Source organism: Stomoxys calcitrans, chromosome 2 (genome assembly GCF_963082655.1).
Source record: "Stomoxys calcitrans chromosome 2, idStoCalc2.1, whole genome shotgun sequence".
Classification (NCBI taxonomy): domain Eukaryota; kingdom Metazoa; phylum Arthropoda; class Insecta; order Diptera; family Muscidae; genus Stomoxys; species Stomoxys calcitrans.
The window spans coordinates 109302926-109320514 of NC_081553.1; the positions used below are offsets into that span (position 1 = coordinate 109302926).

The window sequence follows — 17589 nt, forward strand, 5'->3', positions numbered from 1 at the left end:
TTTGTGAGATGAACAACAGCAGCAGCACACATCTTGGTAGTCTATGAAAATGATTATGGCCCACAGAAGACAGACAATCAAATGTGTTGAATGAAGCATTAAACATTAATGACAGAAAAAAACTTAAAAAAAAAAAAAACTTAAAATAAACTTGGCTTAAATGATAAATCTCAGGTTAGAGGAGGTTTATCAACACAGTAACCGCAAAACGCCTCAACAGTGCAAAAAAACTTCTAAATTGCCATTTAATTACAAAAAGCTTTGGCAAATAATAAAATCCCAATGTCCAGCGAGAATTGTTGTTGTAGATTGTAAAAGCCCTGAACAGATGGATGGAAATATGGACAGACAGACAGACATTCAATCAGAGACAACCTTACTACGGTTGTCATTTCAGTAGTTTTTCTTAGTTTTTTTTTCGTTTATACAATAAAACTGTAGGTAGGTAACTGCAATTAATGTAAAATGCCACTGCGAAATGTTTGTGAAAGGTCGCATGCAATTGTTTGCAAAAGGAGGCAAAATTGAAGTGGCCATATGGGATCGTTAAAGTGGATTGTTTTTTTTTCTGCAAACAAAACAATAATTAAGGCGATGAAAGTGAATTCCTCCTTTATCAATGAAGGATAATGATATTTAATCTGTAGTCTCTGCACTGGAAAGGTGAGCCTTTTAATACAAAACTCGCAAAAACTTATTCATACCAAGTCAGAATACAAAGAATGACGTGAGTTGGTAAAGCTGCACAGTGGTCACACATAGTAATCCAGCGGCTAAAAAGTTCATAATTTATGTTTTAAGTTCTGCAGAAAACCAATGTAGACAATGTCCTAGTGGTAACTTACTTCACTGTCCATCTATATGCATACATGTATATTTTGCCATGAACATTCCAGTGGATACTTCTCTCTTGTCAAAGGGTACAGTCTTATTTAAATATATGGGACCTCCTTTTTTATGGCGAGTCCGAACGGTATGTTGCTTAGCGAAACCACTTCTTAAAAAGTGTTAACAAGGCGGGATAACCACCGATGAAAATTTTTTCCTAATGTTCACCGCGGGATTTGAACCCAAGCGTTCGGCGTCATAGGAGAACATGCTAATCTTTGCGCCACAGTGGCCTTCAACTGTTTAGTATTTGGTGGTGTGCAAATGACGTCTAGACCATCGAAGGTTAGGTTAGGTTTAAGTGACAGTCTGCTATCAGACTCATTTAGACGTTTTCATCCATTGTGATACCACAGGAACACAAGAAGGAAGATGCCTTCCTACCCTTGAACCATCCATATCCATATCGCTTTAAAAAGCCCAGTAACTTGCGAATGTTCACATCCGCTAAATCAAACAGGTTCTGAAAGAAATGGGAACCTAAAGTGCAACTCCTTCTGACTGCTAGTGCGGGACACACACACAGAAGGTGTTCTATAGTCTCTTCTTCCTCGATGTCCCTATAGCTTGTTCAAAAGTCGTTGCTGGCAACCTTCAGTCTGTCAGCATGTTTTCCGATTAGACAGTGACCTGTCATGACGGATACAATGATTGAGACGTCTGCTTTAGCCAATGACAGCAAAGCAGTAGACCTCTCCAAGTCTGGATAAGGCCACATAGTTTTATAATTGTCACATCCCTCTCTTTGTGACCATCTATTATTCGTTGCCCTTCGGGCCGGGTCCTGAAAACTTAGCTTACATGTCGCTAGAGGCATACCGACAGATTCCAGTGTCCCTGGAGTGTGTAAGCTAGTTCCTAGTCTCACAAGCTTGTCTGCTTTAGCATTCCCTGGGATATCTCTGTGGGCCGGCACCCAGAACAGGTGAATTATTAACTGTTCAACCATCCCGTTGAGAGATCTGCGACAGTCGAGGGCGGTTTTTGTGTTCAGAAATACGTTCTCCAGGGATTTAATGGCTGCCTGGCTGTCGTCGTAATGACATTATATCTTAGCCATTCCACCACTTCCTTAATTGCAAGGATCTCTGCTTGATACACACTACAGTGGTCGGATAACCTTTTCGATATGACCAGTTCTAGATCTATAGAGTACACCCCAAAGACTACCTGGTCGTTTAGTTTGGAACCATCCGTATAGAAGTCTATGTAATTTCTGTTACCAGGGATATCGTAGTTCCAATCGGTTCTATCAGGAATAGTGGTACAGTAATTTTTATCAAAAAGCGGTTCAGGTACATCGGATATTGTATCAAGTATAACACAAAGTCCGTGGTCGCCACATGACCAATGAGAAAGCTCCCTTTACCTCACGGCAGTGGTCGCTGCAATTTGGGTAGCCACAATGTCCAGAGGCATAAGATGTTGCATTAAATTCAGTGCTTCAGATGGTGTCGTCTTCAGTGCGGCTGTGATGCACAAACAAGCCATCCTTTGGATCCGGTTAAGTATTGAGCAGTAGGTGGATTTTTGAAGCGCCATCCACCAGACCACAACACTATATAGCATTATAGGTCTGGCAACTGCAGTATATACCCAATGTACCCCATATAAATCCCCAACTTTTGCCAATGGCTCTCTTGAAGGTGTATGGGGTAAAAGTGGCCTTTCTTGCCCTTTCCAAAATGTTCGATTTGTAGTTCAATTTTGCTCTTTCTATAAATGGAACATTTTCTCCACCCAAGGAGACAGGTACGACAGGTAAGCAACTTGTATCTCCTGCTGAAAAGAACTACTGCTGTCTTGCACGGATTTATACCCAGACCACTTTCTGTAGAAACTTCATCGAAACTTCACCAAAAATGTTTGTCCATACTTTAAAGATTCTGAAGACTACTCAAAGGACAGTAGTTCGCTTTGAGAAAGGAAATCAGCCCAAGAAAATCCCTGTATGATCGGAGAGATTCGCCAAGTCCGAACAATTTATAACAGAGTACATGGTAAAAGAGTGGCAGTTTATAGGGATGCATATAATACACGACCCTGGTCTAGAGCTGGCAAATTATCGATGTTCGCAATATTCGATATTCCTAATAATAAATATCGATAGTACCGTTACTATTGTTTATTCTCTCACATATGTTTAACACTAAAATGAGAAGTAAAAATAATAATATCGGTTTATGTAGAAGCAATATCTATGCATGTACCGATTAAAACCAAATTTAATGAAGTCAATTGGAAATTATGCGTGAAAACATTGTACAAAATTTTAGACTAATCGGATGAAAATTGCGCTCTCTATAGGCTCAAGAAGTAAAAACAGTCGATTCGTCTATACTTAAAATACTCAACAAGAACGATTGAAAAATTTATGATTGGGATAAATTCACGACCGAATCTCTAATTTTTTGTTCAATTTTACAAATAGTGTACACTCAACCAAATTTGTTATTCAAAACAGCAAAAATGTTTGCTAAAACAGCAGTTTTTGTCTGCTGAAAATGGTAAAACAGACATTACTGTTGTTGCAGCAAACATAGGGCTGCTGTATTAGCAAACATTTCTTACTGCTATTTCAACTAACAAAAACTGCCGTTTTGAGTACACAAGTCAGCTGAAAAAAAATTTGTATGCTGCCATTTTCAGCAAAAAACAGACTTTTCAGCAGTAAACCTGCTACTCTGAAATTGCAGTACTACTGCTCTAATAACAGAACTATTGCTACATCAACAGCAAAATTAACTACTAATATTCAGCAGACAGTGTTTGCTATTTTCAGTAAATTTTTTTTTATGAGTGTAACTTTGTCGATAGTATCGATAGGAAAAATATTAAAGGATATTCATCCAAAAACTGAAATATCGATATTACCATCGATATTTTGCCAGCTCTTACCTGGTCATCTAATTACCAGTGTAGCGAAACGCAACTCCTGGAAATTATTCTGTTAACAAGTCGATAGGGTTAACCCATTAACGACGAATGAGTAAAAAAATACCCACAAATAGAGCTGTCTTTGAAAAACTCTAGCTCGAGTTATGAAAGAGTTATCGTTATGAAATTTGGATCGGCGCAAAGTGCAAGACTGAGACTAGAAACTAAAATGGCTTGTCGAAAGTCAGCAATTTTTTAATGCTCGAAAAATCAAACAAAATTCTATAGGCTTGGGGGTATTCTCGCACAAAATTTCAGCTTGATTGCTAAAAATTTTATGTAGGTTTTTAACAATATCACATTTCAACGGGCAACAGTTCTCAATTTTTGATGTGCCAGAAGTCAAACATACAAATTGCTTAATGCTGCAGTACTCGGCCTATTGAGTGCTTTTTATACCCTACACCACAACTGTGGTACAGGGTACTATAACTTTGTGCTTTGAGCTAGACCCATTGTTAAGTATACCGATCAGCTTAGAATTACTTCCTGATTCGATTAATTCGATTACCATCAAGTTTTGCATATGTAATTTCTTTCATCCGATATGGGCTATTATCACTGGTGCAGCCACAATTTTAGTCCGGTCGTTACAAATTTTGGCGTTAGGTGTTTGATTCGACGTTTCTACTTGTCCGTAAAATTTCATCAATGTCGGTCCAGTTTTAGATATGTTTCTCATGTATATCTTTCATCCAATATGACCTACTATGGCTGTAGCAGCCACAGTTTTGGTACCATCTTTACAAAATTTTGCACAATGTGTTTTATTCAACGTCTCAACTGATCCACAGATTCATAAAAATCGGCCCACAATATTAGTCTGATCTTTACAAATCGAATTTGTATAGTCGGCTCCGCCTGGCTTTTGCCTTTCCTTGCTGGTTTCTATTCTACTAAAGTGGAAATATCGATTTATGCTACAAAATGAGCAAATATAAGAAAATTCGTACGTTTTTGTTACTTAGCGCAATCAAAAAGTAAAATAGGGAGATCGTGTTATAGGGGAGCTGTATTAGGCTATATAGGCTGTATTAGGTCATGGAAGAAGCCGTTGTACAAAATTTTACCAAAATCAGATAATAATTGCGCCCTATAGAGGCTCAAGAAGTTAAGATCCCAGATCGGTTTATTTGACAGCTATATCATGTTATGCATCGATTTCACCCATACTTGGCACAGTTGTTGGAAATCATAACAAAACACGTCATGCAAAATTTCAGCGAAGTCAGATAGGATTGGCGCCCTTTAAAGGATCAAGAACTTACGATCCCAAAACGGTTTATATGACAGCTATATCAGGTTATGCATCGATTTCACCCATACTTGGCACAGTTGTTGGAAATCATAACAAAACACCTCATGCAAAATTTCAGCCAAATCGGATAAGAATTGCACCCACTAGAGGGTGCAAATCAAGAAGTCAAGATCCAAGATCGGTTTATATGGCAGCTATATCAAAATATGGACCTATATGGCCCATTTACAATCCCAACCGACCTATACGAAGTATTTGTGCAAAATTTCAAGCGGCTAGTTTTACTCCTTCGAAAGTTTGCGTGCTTTCGACAGACAGACGGACGGACGGACGGAAGGACAGACGGGCGAACATGGCAAGATCAACATAAAATGTCATGACGATCAAGAATATATATACTTTATGGGGTCTGAGATGAATATTTCGAGGAGTTACAAACAGAATGACGAAATTAGTATACCCCCATCCTATGTTCGAAGTAGTGAATGTGAACATTAGAATATTTTGACACCTTCAAAGCTATCTGGCTGGTTTAAGGGTAGAAACTAAACGCTTTTTTCCTTCTGATGTTCCTGTGGTATCACTAAGGAATAAAATGTCTGATTGCATACTGCCACTGAAAACTTACCCAACCTTGCCTAAGGCCCAGAGAACTCATAAGGAAGCTATATAAAATACTTTGTATATACTGGGTATATTATACCCTCTCAAATAAATATACCCCTCATAGCAAGGAGAAGAACAAATAACTTTCCAACCTCACTGAAACACATCATTAAGAACAAATTGTTAAATTTCGAAAAACAAACTGCTGAAGCAAATTTTTTTCTTCAAAAAAAGTTACAGTTAAAATAACATTTTAAGCTGCAGCATCAACACTTGAGAGACAAATGTGAACACCAGGCTAAATGAATAGCTGGCTGGAGATAATTACTTGGTAAAGTGATTGGCAAAGACACACAACAAATCACACTAAAAACAAACGAAGCAAATATACCGAGCAAACAAACCGTTCACAAATATGGGGATCCATCCCAGCAAACAGTGAGCAACTCAGCAAACTCAGAGGCATACTACAGTTGGCTTACAATAAATAAAGTTATAAATTAAAAACAATAAATAAATATGGTCTAGGAAAAATAAGAGCTAAGACCCAAACATCCCCCCTTAGTTATTACAATATGCAACAAAATATGGTTTGACACTTACCTGATGATGGCCATGATGGAAACCACCCGAACTGGGCTGACGATGGAATGCACTATTGACACCGCCATAATTCTGAGATCCACCAACACCGCCGGCACCACCTGCTCCGCGATGATGCGGATGGTGGGGATGATGCGGATGATGGTGTGGTGCAAAGGGAGCTGAAGAATGTAACATCATACTTAAATCGTTCAGTTCTTCGTTTGCTTCGTCATCTAAATCAAACAATGGCGATGGTAGCGAACTGACTTCGATCTCTGATTGCGGTAGATCGTCGTCTTCGTTGTCGTCAGCGTCGGAGTCAGATTCTGATTCGCTTTCGGTGTTGTCGTTATCGTCGTCTTCGCCTTCACTATCCGCTTCGTGGTTTTCGCCAATGTTCTTCGCCTGTTCTTTTTTGTTTTGACGTTTCTTTTTGGACGTAACAACTTTGTGGCTGCCGTCTGTTTTCAAATCTTTGTCGTCTTTGGCATCACCTTCACTTTTACACTTTTGATTGGAGGCGTTCGATTTAACGGCGCTGTTGTTAGCACTGGACGAAGTATTGTCGGTATCGTTATTGCTGTTGTCGTTTTCCTCTTTGTCTGATTTCAAATGTTTTTTAATGTTTGCTGCAGCAGCTGCTTTTGAGGTACTTGCACCAGTATCTTCGTCGTCCTGTTTTTGAAAGAAATTTGAAGAAACCGAAAATTATTTAAAATGCAAAAATTTTATAAAATTGGTTACAATTAGTAGGCACTGATGAAGTTATGTGGCCTTGAGGTCTTAAATATTGTCCACACTAAGGCTATGTTGCACAGTGGGAGAAAATCAAAAAAAAAAAAAAAGTAAAAAAATATGCCGTGTGAGAACGGGTAGAGATATCTCTTTGAAATTTAGAATAGTTGGAGCTGTGTTGTTATCGAGATAGTGTGCATTTCAAGGCCCTACGTGGTCCGGGCGCCTCTTCCAAAAATTTAAAAAAATTGTTGGGCTGCAAAATCTTCATATGTGGCCTAATGTTCTGGATAGTGCTCAAAAATCCCTACAAAAAAGTCCGCTTGAAGTTTTTTTTTGAAATTTGCAGATAAAAGTCTGCCATCAGACTCACCTAGACGTTTTGTCCATTGTGCTACCACAGGAACCGAAGAAGGAAGATGCCTCCTAGTTCCCAATAACTTGCGAATGTTCACATCCGCAAAATCGGACAGGTTCTCAAAAAAATGAGAACCTAAAGTGGAAGGTGTTCTATAGTCTCTTCTTCTTTGATGTCCCTACAGCTTCTTCAAAAGTGGTTGCTGGCAACCTTCAGTCTGTCAGCATGTGGAACTCCTTCTGACTGCTAGTGCGGGACACACACACTGAAGGTGATCTATAGTCTCTTCATCTTCGATGTCCCTACAACTTTTGCAAAAGTCGTTGCTGGCAACCTTCAGCGTGTTAGCATGTTTTCCGCTTAGACAGTGACCTGTCTTGACGGACACAATGACTGGGACGTCTGTTCTAACCAATGAAAGCAAAGCAGTATATCTCTTCAAGTCTAGATTAGACCACATAGTTTTGGAATGCTCACAGCCCACTCTTTGTGACCATCAATCATTCGTTGTCCTTCGGGTCTGGTCCTGAAAATTTAGCTTACATGTCGCTAGAGGCATACCCACAGATTCCAGTATCCCTGGAATGTGAAGGGGAGTTCCTAGTCTCGCAAGTTCATCCGCTTTACAATTCCCTGGGGTATCTCTGTCGCCTGGCACCCAGAAAAGGTGAATTTTGAACTGTTCAGCCATCTCGTTGAGAGATCTGCGATTGTCGAGCGCGGTTTTTGTGTTCAGAAATACATTCCCCAGAGGTTTAATGGCTGTCGGGCTGTCTGAGAAGATATTTATGCCAATCGTCGTAATGAGTAATGACATTATATTTTAGCCATTTCACCACTTCCTTAATTGCAAGGATCTCTGCAATTAATTTTCGATATTACCAGTTCTAGATCTATAGAGTACACTCCAAAGCCCACCTGGTCGTTTAGTTTGGAACCATCCGTATAGAAGTCTATGTAACTTCTGTTACCAGGGACATCGTAGTTCCAATCTGTTCTATCACGAATAATGGTACAGTCATTTTTATCAAAAAGCGGCTCAGGTAGGGTGTAATCCACACTGCCTGGAGCATTGGATAATGTATCAAGAATAACACAGTGTCCGTAGCAGCCACATGACCAATGAGAAAGCTCCCTTAACCTCTCGGCAGTACTCGCTGCATTTTGTGTGGCCACAATGTTCAGAGGCATAAGTTGTAGCATTAAATTCAGTGCATAAGATGGTGTCGTCCTCAGTGCGGCTGTGATGAAAAAAGAACCCATCCTTTGGATCCGGTTGAGCATTGAACAGTAGTTCGACTTTTGAAGCGCCGTCCACCAGACCACAACACTATATAGCATTATAGGTCTGACAACTGCAGTGTATACCCGATGCATGACGCGTCTAAACCCCCAACTTTTAGCAATGGCTCTTTTATAGGTGAATAGGTTAAAAGATGCCTTTCTTGCTCTTTCCAAAATGATGGATTAGAAGTTCAATTTCCTATCCAGCAAAACACCCAGGTATTTTGCGCTTTCTGTAAATGGAACATTATCTCCACCCACTCTCCACTTATATATCCTGCTGAGAAGAACTACATGTGTCTTGCACGGATTTATACCTAGACCACTTTCGGCAGCCCACTTCGCTGTGGCACGTAGAGCTTCCTGAAGTATATATCTTAGAGTGCTGGGAAACTTTCCCCTAACTGCAATTGCCACGTCATCAGCATACGCGACCACTTTTAAGCCTTTTTCTTCCAGAGACAATAATATATTGTTAATGGCTATATTCCACCTCCTTAAGGTGTTCCTCTACTGACCCATCTTTTTAGATCCACAGATCCCAAGCCTGCCGTAATGCATCTTTTAGTAAGTAAGTTATTAATAAGCTTTCTTACGGTAGAGTTGATGCCTAGAAACTTCTACTCCTTCGTGATTGACGTCGTACCCGTTGAGTTTCACGGGTAGAAATAGTTTTTTTTTTCAATTTTCTACCACTGTGTGTTGGATTCGATTCTAATTTGATTACTTCGAACTGGGAGTATTTCCACCTGACTATAACACTTTACAACTTCAAAACCCTGAATATTATAGCCATTACCTTTTACCCTAGTTTTCGGAACTCGATAGCCTTTTTCCAACTGAATAGAGCTATAGTTAGATTTGTTGTTATTTTTCGCCATATCTTATTTTTCTTTGATATCTTCAAAATTCTACATTCTGTCTCATAAGGGCAGGCCCTCTGCCACTAGGCCCCTATTTAATGCCTTTCATTCAAGTCACTTTTTATAGAGATCGGTATGCATGACAGTTAGGGGTGTGGCATTCCCCCTAGGTACTTGACCCCAAATTTATATATCTGATTTCTGTATTTTTGCTTTTTAAGCTAAAGGGTGATTTTTTTGAGGTTAGGATTTTCATGCATTAGTATTTGACAGATCACGTGGGATTTCAGACATGGTGTCAAAGAGAAAGATGCTCAGTATGCTTTGACATTTCATCATGAATAGACTTACTAACGAGCAACGCTTGCAAATCATTGAATTTTATTACCAAAATCAGTGTTCGGTTCGAAATGTGTTCAAATTTTGACAAATTTTGTTCAGCGATGAGGCTCATTTCTGGTTGAATGGCTACGTAAATAAGCAAAATTGCCGCATTTGGAGTGAAGAGCAACCAGAAGCCGTTCAAGAACTGCCCATGCATCCCGAAAAATGCACTGTTTGGTGTGGTTTGTACGCTGGTGGAATCATTGGACCGTATTTTTTCAAAGATGCTGTTGGACGCAACGTTACGGTGAATGAAACATTTCGAACCGAACACTGATTTTGGTAATAAAATTCAATGATTTGCAAGCGTTGCTCGTTAGTAAGTCTATTCATGATGAAATGTCAAAGCATACTGAGCATCTTTCTCTTTGACACCATGTCTGAAATCCCACGTGATCTGTCAAATACTAATGCATGAAAATCCTAACCTCAAAAAAATCACCCTTTATAAACAAATCGCATAAATCAGTCAACCCATCTGTTATATCTGGGATATATCGCAAAATATGGGGACCCTTCGCATTCGTTAAAGATTATAAAGGGTGATTTATCTTCTTGGTAACACTGGTTTAAATAGTTCACGCACGTTTCGTGTATTCTTGCACTGCCAAACATTTTCAGTTTGGTCTATAATTTAGCCATGAATAGTCTTACAAACGAATATTGCTTGCAAATTATTGAATTTTATTATCAAAATGCGTGCTCTGTTAAGAAAGTTAATCGCGCGCTTCTTCCATTTTATGCTTAAGCTCATTTTTGGCACAATGGGTACGTAAATAAGCAGAATTGTCGATTTTGGAGTAAAAAACAGCCAGTAGCATTGCAAGAGCTACCTATGCATTCAGAAAAAGTCACAGCTTAGTTCGGTTTATAGGCTGGTGGCATCTCTGGACCATAGTTCTTCAAATATGATGCGAATCGTAACGTAACTATTGTTGTTGTAGCAGTGTGCTTTACACTGAGGCGGCAACCCTTGCCGATCAATCCAGTGCGAACAACCGGCTGAGCGCTATCGTGAGATGATATCCAACTTTTTTTGCCCAAAGTGCAAGTGCTTGACTTGAATGACATGTGGTTTCAACAAGACGGTCCCACATGCCACATAGCACGCGTTACAATGGGCTTATTGAGAGGCGAGTTCGGCGAAGCTTTTATTACACGTTCGGGACCGGTCTATTGGCCGCTAAGATCGTGCGATTTAACGCCTTTTGACTATTTTTTGTTGGGCTATGTTAAAGCTCATGTCCATACACACGAGCCCGCATTGGAAGACAAAATTGAAGCATTTATTCGTGAGTTACGGGGCGAAAAGTTGGAAAGATTATGCCAAAATTGGACTAAACGAACCATTTGAGGCGTTGTCACGGTCACCATTTGCATGAAATAATCTTCATGCATTAAATTATAAGGACCGTACTATCGTTTTAAAAAAGATTTTATGCCTTTTTCTGAATTTTATGTGTTTTTTTTTTTGAAAAACTTTTCTTAGCTCCTAAAAAATCACCCTTAATTTTTAAGGGATCAATTTCCGTGGGCATACCCGTCTTAAAATATTTCAAAACTTTTACTTAAGGCTTTAAAAAACTCACCTCGCTCGTTTCACCAGCCAATTCAGCAAATTGTATAACGTCATTAAGAATCTCATCCAAAGGTAAACGAATATATTCACCTAAAATTAAGAAGAAAAAACAGAAATTCGATAAGAAAACAAATGTAGATAAACGATAAGGATTGTTATGGTTAAGAAGAAAAAAAAACTGTAAAAAGGATTTGTAAGAGCACTCAAAGAGAAATCCTTAAAAACCGACAAATTTCTTGGTAACAAACCCCTAAAAGTGTGTAAATGGCTGTTTTGGCTACACTTTAAAGTCAACAAAACTGACAGCAACAGTCAAAAAACAAAAAAAGAGTTAAAATCAAGAAAGGAAAACACAAACCCAAACAGATGAAACAAAAAGACTAACATTGCAGACCAAGACATTCCAGGCAAACAAACGTACAATGCAAATGTTTCTTGTTTTGTTTCGAAAACTACCAAAACCATAAAATGCATAAATATTATGATTGACAGTCGAGTGGAAGAAGCTGGTGGTGGGCAAAAAACTGGGCCCAGGTGAAATCAATTGAAATTTATTTTACGCCGAAATACCCCAGAGAGTGATCAATTTAGTAAACAAAAATTCGGTTATTTTGTGTTCATTTTGAAATTTTATCAAAATATTTAAAAATATTCCCATAATGTTTTACCCCCACCTCTCAATGTTATTTAAAATTAAAGCGTAGAGAAATTGTTTTTCAAGCTACACAAGTAGGAAAACATAAAAATTTAAGCGAATCATGCCCCCAGGGGGACGAATGGCAACTGCAGCTATCAGGCAACCATACACACAGTAGCTGATTGCCAGTGATTAATAGAATTCGTTCTATGCCCTATTGTTTTATGAACAATATTAGTTTTTTCTTCATTCAAACCTTTTTGTTTTTAGTTTTAGAAGGACCACCTTGCTGTACAAATCGATTTTCTTAATAAATAAAACTCAAATGGAAACAAACCCCATATGATTTAAAAGTTATTTCATATCTAGTCAATTGCAATGGCAATTTACTGAAGAAATCACTTGCCAACATTGAAAACCATCATCATTTATTATCAAGAAATTGAAAACATAGTTTTGAAGTAGAAAAAACTAAAATAATACAAATAATGACAATGAATGTAACACATAAATTAATGACCATAATTAATCATAAAAAAATTGTTGTACGCTAGAGGGAAGAAGGAATAGCAGCTACATTGTCTAATGTAGGCAACTTTAGTCCGTGAGCGCCTGTAATTATTATGAAATATTTAGTATAAATCATTGAAGTCCATTCCGAAGGTATTCCATTGAAAATTACTGGGGGGTAATTAGAGATATATTAAAACTAATTTTGTTAAGCGGAATGTGTTAAGTGCTAGGAGAGATTGAGTAATAAATAAGTAAAATCGTGTCAAGTTTGGCTGGGCCAAATCTTATATACCCTCCAACATGAATCGCATTTATCAAGTTCCTTTCCTCCAGAAACTAAAAAAGGATAATGGAAGTTCATAACAAGACATTCCATGGATTCCTTTGTAACAAATATTCTTTTCCCCTCCTAATGCTGGCAACATTTGTGAGGTACTATGCCATGTAAAACTTCTCTCCAAAGAGGTGTCGCACTGCGGCACGCCATTCGGACTCGGCTATAAAAAGAAGGCCCCTTATTATTGAACTTAAACATTAGTCGGACGACACTCATTGATTTGTGGGAAGTTTCTCCCTATTCCTTAATGAAATGTTCATGGGAAAATTTGCAAATTTGGATTTTCAAGTTCATCGACCTTCCTCGGTCAACGGTAGGCCGGTTAGGTTTTATGGATTCCAGTCGAATAGGGCAGTGCTGACTCGGTGGCGAAGAGAAATCTGTACATCCTCACTGCTATGAGTAGACAGTTCAACAAATGGCGCGTATGCAAGACAAGTTCGCTCGCTGACAAGCCATTCCTGGCATATTCATTCGCCTTTTCATTTTCAGATATACCTTCGTGTCCGGGCAACCAAATCAGCATTATGTAATGCGCCCGGAGTTCATTTAGGGATTCCAAAAATTCCGTCACACACTTCGACCATACTGTTCTCCAATCGAAGGGTTTGAGCGCGGCCATGCATACCACATAAGCTCTGAGTTTTCCGAAGGCGGTAAATCCCTTACCCGGATATTATTTTCATCTATCGTAATGGCATAGACCTTTGGCTGAAATTCCGTATACTCCTCTGGCAGTTTTAGCGACATACCGATCTAGAGCTCCAATTCCATCCCTGACTCCATCAGTAAAGACCAAGGTCCCATGTTTCTCAAACATTGCGTGCTTCTACGAATCTTCTCTTCGAGGAAAGCGAATCCTAAATATCTTATCGAGAATCGATCTTGGTGCCAGATAGTCAGAGAGTTTCCTCAGTATACCCTTCGCATCTAAAATAAACAGAATGGAATGAAAATGGAGCCCATACCCGTCCTTAATTCCCCCCTCCCCCAATGCCGAGCACTCACAGCCTAAATAGAAGACCTTCGTCAAATACGATCTTCGTCTTCCAATTCTCTTTTTTCTGGGAAAGCAAATCCTAAAGATCTTATCTGTAAGCGATATCAGTCCAAGGTAATATGGCACCTTCCTTAGAGTAACAGAATGGAACTGTAGCCGTCCGTCCTCATTTATCATGTCGAGCTCCCTCAGCATGAGTGTAACTTTACCGACACAGTTCCCAATGTAGACCTCAATAGGTTGCATATACAGCATTGCTTGCTGGTTGCATATTTAGCATTGCATGGATCCCATCGCGTCCGTTATTCGGGCTTGGAAACTTCTCATACTCCCTGGCTACAGTCTTCCTGTTCAACACCTTTCATCATATGAGGGCCCCATATACCAGCACTGGTCTCACAATGTCTGCGTATATCCAATAAATAATGTTTAAGGTTAACTTCCCACTTCCTACTAAACATCCTCCAGCAGCAGTAGATAGCGCGCTGTCTCTTTCAGCTTCTTTTTTTCGATTTCAAGGACTAAGCATCTAGGAATACGCCTAGATATTTCGTTTCCTTTGACAAATGAAGAGTCGTCTTCTCCAAAGAAGGAAGTGAAACCCGGTATCATATATTATAAACGAACCATCATTGTTTAGATCCAAAAGAACTTCGTTTATAAAAAGATTCTAAAGAATCGGCGAGAACATTATGAATTTCATAGAAAAAAATTTCATTATGAACATTTCCCTATGAGCTCTCCCACAGAAAATAGTTCATTATAAACGTTTTCATAGAAAAAAGGTCATTATGAACTTTTCATAGAAAAAAGTTCACTATGAACTTTTTCATAAACAACGGTCATTATGAACTTTTCATCAGGAACTTTTTTTATAGAAAAAAGTTTTTTAGAAACTTTTTATAGAAAAAGTTCATTGTTAACTTTTGTAAAAAAAAGTTCATTACGAACTTTTTCATTAAAAAAATAATAACTATTCATAGAACAAAGTTAATTATGAACCTGTTCATGGAAAAAACTCTCAGAAAATGTCCATTATCAAAAATTTTATCAGAAACTTTTTATAGAAAAAATTCATTATTTACTTTTTTAGAACAAAATTTATAGAAAAAAGTTCATAACGAACTTTTTCATAAAAAACTACATTATAAACTTTTTCATAGTACAAAGTCAATTATGAACCTTTTCTAGAAATCTTTCATTATCAACAATTTATTAAATTTTTTTCAAAAATAAAATTAATAGAAAAAGTTCATTGTGAAAAAAGTTAATCCAGAACTTTTTCATAGAAATAAGATTATCAGAAACCTTTTTTTAGAAAAAGTTCATTATTAACCTTTTTAGACAAAAAATTCATAGAAAAAAGTTCATTACCAACTTTTTTATCAAAAAATAACATTAAACTTTTTCATAGTACAAAGTTAATTATGAACCTGTTCATAGGAAAAATTTAATTTTAGAGAAAAGGCCACTATGAACATTTTCATAGAATACGATCTTTTGGGTATTAATCCCAGATTTAATAAACCCTGGCTCAATAATGAAAAACCATATGACATCATAGTACTTATGAATAGAATATTTCATATTGACAATGCTATTAAAAATGCATAGAAAAAAATGCCTCACTTTGAAAAAGCCTCACTTTGAAAAATTTCTAAGAAAAACGTTTATTTAAAATCATAATTTTCCCAATTCGTAGCTTATTTTCCCAGTTAAGTTTCACTTTTTTTTTCTACCTTAACTAAGACATCCAGTTTTGTAATTTCTGCAAAAAATTCAACATTTTCTTTTTGAGAAAATAACGGCATTTTGTTATTTCTCTAAAACAAACAACAACTGGGGAATTATTGAAATTTCATAAAGATTCATAATAATTTAAGACTTTGGTTTGGGTTGAGCTCACAATATTTACTTTTCGGTACAATAGCAATGAGGCACGATAAGCAGTTCAAGCTGAAAGAGACACATCTTTTGGCCATAATGCACAACACCATAACCAAGCATTCACATAATTATGACCAAATGCCGTTTAAGTGAGTTTAATAACCTTTTTTACTATTCAGGTTTTTTTAGGTGCCTGGTCTAGGAGAGCGGTTTACGTTGGTACAGTGGGTAGTGCGGTGGCTGCTCCAGAACCACACCACTTGAAATTGGGTTTGAAACAAATTTGAGTAAAGGTTGTAGAAAACAATACAAAGGAAAATTTAAATAAACATTCATTACGAGAATTGTATGAATAAGAAAACGAAAACCACAAAAGCCTGGCTAAAGGTACGGTTGGTTGATCGTTTGGTGTTGGTGCCACACTAGATCAAGTGCTTACAATGTTTATCTTAGCATGGGTAACACTCACACAAATACCATGCGTAGTACCTAAATTCGTCTGGCTTGAAATTTTTAAGGTTTGCTTGGTTACGGAAGGTAACAAAAATCACAAATACATAGACATTGCAATATGGCCCAAACTATGAGCAACATATGCACCTTTGAATTTTGAAGAGAGTTGTGAGTCTGTGTGTTTGCAAGAGCCTTCTTCTTTTCTTAGCTATGTTTATTTAAGAACATAACCAAGATCAGTTTGTTAATATTTTAAAAATTCTGAACTAGGGATCTGAAAAAATCGAATATTCAATAAACCCGGATTTAAAATATTAACAAAAATGTTTTTAAACAAAAATTCACACAAGAAACAAAAAAGCATTCTTTTATTAAAATAACTTTGTTTCGATTAAAAAAAATATTCATAACGAAGTTTTTCTACGATTAGGTTCAAATTGAATTTTTCTTTAAAAAATTGGTACTAAAAATTTTTTACGGATAACGGACCAAATGCCGTACTGCAGTGCGACACCTTTTTAGGGAGAAGTTTTTGCATGGCATAGTACCTCACAAATGTCGCAAATATTAGGAGAGGATAACTACCGCATATTATTTTTTTTATGATGTTCTCGCCAGGATTCGAAAAAAAGTTCATGAACACCGAACCCACATTATGTTGTATTTCAAGACTACTGAAGAGCGAGACACTGTTTGTTTTCCCATATAAAAAACTAGGGATGTGTGTGTTTACCTATGCCTTTGCCAAATCAATCACGTTGCCTTGGTACGAATTTCGTACTACGAAAGCAGACGACAAGAAAAATACTTTACTGAAGCAAAATATACCCGAATACATGTATTTTACAACGTGCACTCACTGAAATCCAAATCAATCTTTCTTTTTGCTGAAGGGCTCTTTTTTTGCATTCACTCATTTCGTTGGCTTGGTGCCTTGTTATCTGTTCTACTCAGTTCTCAATGCTCTTCTACTCAGTTCTCAATGCTCTTCTACTCTATTCTACTCATACACTGTTGTATATTTAAACGAAGAGTTCATTTCCTAAAATACTCTAAGATTGTTCTTGTGTCTTGAAACAAGAAATGAATGGTCTTGCGCATGCCTATGATTCTAACCCAGGCGTTTAGCGTAATAGGCGGACATGCTAACCTCTGAGCTACGGTGGTCTCTGAAAAAGTTTATAACGTCTGCGAAAAAGTTCATAACGTCTTTTTTCTGCGAAAAAAATCTTACGGAAAAAGTTCATAATGAACTTTTTTCCTTAAAAAAATTCATAACGAACTC

General features: G+C 37.6%; 1 protein-coding gene across 5 annotated transcripts in view; it reads right to left on the minus strand.

Moving 5' to 3' along the window:
• The window catches only part of LOC106083391 (segmentation protein cap'n'collar), a 233610-nt gene that overhangs the window by 39001 nt on the left and 177020 nt on the right, over positions 1–17589 (minus strand). For all 5 annotated transcript variants that reach the window (XM_059363243.1, XM_013246342.2, XM_013246341.2 and 2 more), the window contains 2 exons: positions 11488–11567; positions 6293–6949 (listed from right to left, as the gene is read on the minus strand). In XM_059363243.1, the coding sequence (XP_059219226.1) occupies positions 6293–6949; positions 11488–11567 (737 nt within the window). The remainder of the gene's footprint in view (positions 1–6292; positions 6950–11487; positions 11568–17589) is intronic.